This window comes from Eutrigla gurnardus, assembly GCF_963514095.1.
Source record: "Eutrigla gurnardus genome assembly, chromosome: 14".
NCBI classification, from domain to species: Eukaryota; Metazoa; Chordata; class Actinopteri; order Perciformes; family Triglidae; genus Eutrigla; species Eutrigla gurnardus.
Genome location: NC_139937.1, coordinates 3,020,110 through 3,025,375, shown reverse-complemented (window position 1 = coordinate 3,025,375; position 5,266 = coordinate 3,020,110). Strand labels below are relative to the sequence as shown.

Genomic DNA, 5,266 nt, shown 5'->3' with positions numbered 1-5,266 from the left:
TATCAATTGATGTCTGCTCGAGGCTTCCCCTTTACTATTTTGAACTGAACAGAATCAATCCTGCATGCCTTTGTGATGTCTGGTGAGGCGAGTCCAGCCCTGCCGCTCCTTGTTAAAATCATTCTTGCAAACTGGGGGTCACAGAAGTAGACTCCTTGGGGCTGCTGCTGCATCCTTCCTTTCAGCTCACCTCCCAAAGTGCGTATGATTTGTTGTTGTTAATGAATGCACCTATGGACCTACTACAGACTTTACTAGGAAACATTATTACAAGTTGGGGAAAGTAAGTGACTGATCAATGGTCTCGGAGGGCAGTATCCTCGGTTACTATTGGCCACTATGGACTTGCAATTACCTCTTCATTAAGGAGGACTGAAAGACTGACTGAGTGCTTAATTAACTGTGTCAAGCTACTTAATTGCAACATCAACAACCAAATCAAGGCACACTAAAAACTACAGAGCACCATAAGAGACTTCCTAGTACATGATGGGAGCGGCGCGTGTGAAACGCCGCTTCAGTGCTGTGGTGGATGGGCCAGTAGACGAGGAGGAGGTCATGAGGCTGGCACAGAGTGCTGCAGATACGGCTAGGGCAGGGGGGAGTCCAACAGGGTCAGGGACCCCAACCAGCCCCTCCCCGACCCACGCCCTAAACGGCAAAATGCTTCCTCTCCAGAGCAACGCCAACAATGCACGGAGGCAGAGTGCCATTGGAGTTGGGGGAGACGCAGGAGAGGGCGGGGTGAGAGCAGGAGGAGTGTGCTCGGGGCTAAGAAGTGGAAGAGGTAGTAGTGTAGGAGGAAGAGGAAAAGGCCATTCATCCTCGTACCAGGATTCACGCTCTTCCCCCTGCACTACCAGCCGCCAGCGCACCAGGCGCTCAAGCCGCCGGCCCCGACAACGCTTTGTGGGCAAGGACGGACGCTGCAACGTCACCTTCGTCAACATGAGCGAGAGGGGCCAGCGTTACCTTAGCGACCTATTCACTACCTGTGTGGACATCCGCTGGCGCTGGATGCTGATCATCTTCACCCTCTCCTTCCTTCTCTCCTGGCTGCTCTTTGGATTTGCCTTCTGGCTCATTGCTTCCATGCATGGGGACCTCTCTGTTCGGCTTACCCCCAGCTCAGGTTCTTCTCCAGGATCAGGAGAGGCCAGGTCTGGAGGAGAGTCTGATAGAGAGGCAGTGGTTGTGGAGCCGTGCTTCCTGCAAGTGAACAGCTTCATGGCGGCCTTTCTATTCTCCTTGGAGACGCAGACATCCATTGGTTATGGCTTCAGAAGCGTGACCGAAGAATGTCCCCTGGCGGTGATGGCGGTCGTTTTGCAGTGCATCGTGGGCTGCATTATTGACGCCTTCATCATCGGGGCAGTCATGGCGAAGATTGCCAAGCCCAAGAAGCGCAACGAGACGCTGGTGTTCTCGGACACAGCTGTGGTGGCGCTGAGGGACGGAAAACTCTGCATGATGTGGAGGGTCGGAAACCTACGCAAGAGCCACCTGGTAGAGGCACATGTTCGAGCACAACTACTGAAGGTAAGTGGAGGGAGATGGATAATGACCATGATGGAAAAAAGATGGAGGTCAGAAAGTTTGGCAAAGCTAAAAGAGGAGAGCCTTTCCGTTTTTGAGAGAAAAGGTCAAAGTGATGGTAAGACAGAACGATTGAATCAAAAAATAGGTTGCTACTGTGAGAGTTGGCAGGAGAGAGAGAGAGAGAGAGAGAGAGAGAGAGAGAGAGAGAGAGAGAGAGAGACCATCTGGCCTGTATTCTGTGGACCATAGTTAATGAGGGCTTGTTTTATTTTCCCTCAGGGGTTAGGAAGATTTACCATGGATTAACTTGCCCACTATTCTTTAACTGAGAGCCATTGTCCTTCGTCATCTCATTTATATGAGTATGTGTGCTGTAAGTCCTTTAGGTGTATGTATGCTTATGTTTACCTTTCTGTCTGGTCTTACGTGGGATCGTTTTTAAACTTGTTTCCTGTTTTTGTGAGTGTATTGTCATTGTCAGTGCAGTGCGTGTGTGTGTATGTGTGTGTGTGTGTGTGTGTGTGTGTGTGTGTGTGTGTGTGTGTGTGTGTGTGTGTGTGTGTGTGTGTGTGTATGCTGCCAGAGTTGTCCAGAGGGTCAAAATCAGTGGAACATTGGGGCTACAGCATAGACAATTTGATCTCTCTCTTAATAGCATGACCATATCAAAGTTCAAACAGGGCAGATGGGATTAAGTTTGCGAGGATCAAAGAAATACAATTCTAAATGCTGGGACTGGATATTGTCTCCATAGTAAGGGTTGGGTGAGTGATAAGCCTATGCATGGGTGGTATGACTAAAGACTCACATAGTCAAATTCATCTGAATATAATACTAAGCTTTTGGGTCAGGGTATGAAATTTAATTTCTAGAGATGACCTTAGGAAATTGTGTCAAGTGTATTTAAAATGTTCATTTACAATATTTAAAGTGACAGATGAATGCCCTCTTTTCTATACTGATCAGGTCCTGCCAGCCTTTGGCTGATGTTTGTTTCATATCGGAAATCGTTTCTAGTCTCCACTTAATATTTTCCCACGTGTGAAAATCAATTGTGTCAACATTTAATGTGGAAATTTTAACACATGAAATAGTGACTTAATCTTATTCTCCATTCACAATTTCAGCCGAGGGTGACAGAAGAGGGAGAGTTCCTCCCGCTGGACAACGCGGACATCAACGTGGGTTTTGACACGGGCACCGACCGCATCTTCTTGGTCTCGCCAGTGACAATTGTCCACGAGATCAACGACGAGTCGCCCTTCTTTGAGATCGACCAAAAGACTCTGGAGAACGACTCTGAATTGGAGGTGGTGGTCATACTGGAGGGAATGGTGGAGGCCACGGCCATGACCACACAGTGCCGCAGCTCCTATCTGGCTTCTGAAATCCACTGGGGACGCAGATTCGAACCAGTGCTGTTCGAGAGGAAAGACTGCTACCAGGTCAGAAAGGAAGGGTGGAGATGTATACAGGAAAAATTGGGATAATTCCTTATCTTAATGCTGTGTCTGAAGAGGTATCCATTACTATGCTATAGTTTGCCGTGTGCATATATTAATCTGAATTTTTTTAAATGCCGTTTTAACCCTTTTTGGATCACATCCCAGGTAAATGTCTATAATATTTTATGCCAAAATCCAATATCTTTCTTCCTGGGAAAACGAAATATGAGGCATAATTTCATCAACTAGGACCAACCAATTTCAACCAATATCATCATCACATCCATCAATGATCAAACTGTTATGTCCTGCCTGCCTATCCCATTTCAATCAGAAAATATGTCACGGTACGGAAGCTAGATACTCTTGAAACGTCGTTTCAGCTCGACTTTAAATGTTTTCAGGTACAGTGTGGCTCTGGGGATATCAATGTTGGTCCCCCACCACTTTAGTCGTATATTAAATATTGCATCAAATGGACTGACATGTACAGACTTATGAGTCTGTTGAGCCCCCGACTCGTCATCTAGCACCATCAATATGTCAAAATGTTAATATGTCCAGTGCTACATCAGCCTCAGTTAAACTTTGTGATGCATGCTAATTAGGAAATGTTAGCATAGTAATATGCTACACTAAGATAGTGAACCATTCCATGAAATGCAGGCTGAAAAATCCTTGTCTTCTGTCCTATTCCCAGGTGGACTACTCGTTCTTCCATCGGACGTATGAAATCCCGAACACACCGTCGTGCAGCGCTAAAGAGCTGGCTGAGCAGAAGTACATTCAAAGCTCACGCTCGTCATTCTGCTATGAGAACGAAGTCGCTCTGCAGCTCGTCTCCCCTGATGACGGGCCTAGCCAAGACCCTGAGTGTCCCTCTCCACCGACCCGAAGGCAATCCCTGGCAGAACACCTCCACTACAACTGAACCTGTGGGATAGGAGGCATAAAGGGGAACGTGACGGGAAGTCGACCCAGGGGTGTAGAGAAAGAACCGGCAAAAGGAGAGGGTTAGACAGGCAGGAATGGGCAGACCAACTGAGACCGGATTAAAAGTAGATGGGGCCAGTGTCAGTATAAGCCATAGGGAGCAAAGGAAGCAACATTGTTTACAGTGATTGGACAGGAAAGAAAGTCCAGAATAGGATCACGTCAAGAGGTCCATTAGTACATTTTTAAAAGTTTGCAAGATTGAGATAAGTAGTCCTACTACTATACAGATTAGATTTCACAGGGAAATCTGAAGGAAATAGACAGATGGGAGGTTATGGGTGAATTTTTATTTTTATGGGGGGGGGGGGGGGGGATACTCTACTGGCTACAGTTGTCTGATTGGTCCTGGCAATCTTTCAGGATAATTGAAACGTGTCTGCTAAGTCTCACTTCTGGCCTATCACTACCACAACACGCCCATCCTGACTGGCAAGAATATACAACAGCACCTCATTGTGGCTGTAACATGCAACTGCACCTTCAGTTTTCTGCTCTGCAGACACTTTTGACCTCTACTTGAGGGAGCTTCTGTATGAAATGAATGGTAGTGTACCTTCTGAGGTACAACTCAGGAATGTATTCCACTATGAAGCTGACTTATCATTTTAATGTTTTATTTCCGTATGGTAAGTATGGATCGTGCACATTTTTTTTTAATATAGTATATACTTTGCTTTATGAGCTTTATGGATGCTGTTCAGAATGTGGTTAAGTATTAAGCTAGGCTACTTGTAGAGCCAAAGCAGAGTAACAGTAACATGGAGAAACGGCTGAAAACTAGCAGCGATTTTGAGCGGTTTCTTTTCCATGTTATGTATCGTATGTTGTTTGTCTTTTGGCTTTTTTTCTATGTGTCATGTAAAACAGTGTTCACCGATTGTAACATTTGCTTCAATTAATCTGACATTTTGTGTAACGTTAAATGCCATGTGGTCAGAGAAAGCACTGCAGTATTTCCAAACTACTGCAGTGCTACACAATGACAGATGGTGTTGGCTGTTTCCAGACTAGTTCATTACTCTGCATTCTTTCTTGCACTAATATTTACAGTATCTACTTGTGTTGCTGAAATCAACCACGCTGTATTGTTTTTGCTCTGTTGCTTTTGGATTGTAGCACCTAGATACTGAGCTATGACATTATTATCTTTGAAGCTTCTTGGCACTCTCAGCAACTGTAAATTGAAAGGAGGCCCAAAGTCACCTCCAACTTCACACGAACGTGACTGAACTGAGTGGGAGAGTTTTTGGGACGACGGCTTGCAGTTTCTGCACCTCTGAGAAATA

At 45.8% G+C, this 5,266-nt stretch overlaps 1 protein-coding gene across 1 annotated transcript; it reads left to right on the top strand.

Annotated features, from left to right (window-relative positions):
• The first annotated feature begins 251 nt into the window (after nt 1-251).
• On the top strand, nt 252-4,196 carry kcnj14 (potassium inwardly rectifying channel subfamily J member 14). Its single transcript, XM_084026106.1, has 3 exons — nt 252-1,539; nt 2,667-2,984; nt 3,685-4,196. Exons 1-3 carry the CDS (start codon nt 487-489, stop codon nt 3,913-3,915), a joined length of 1,602 nt encoding a protein of 533 aa, XP_083882232.1. The 5' UTR covers nt 252-486; the 3' UTR covers nt 3,916-4,196.
• Nucleotides 4,197-5,266: the final 1,070 nt, after the last annotated feature.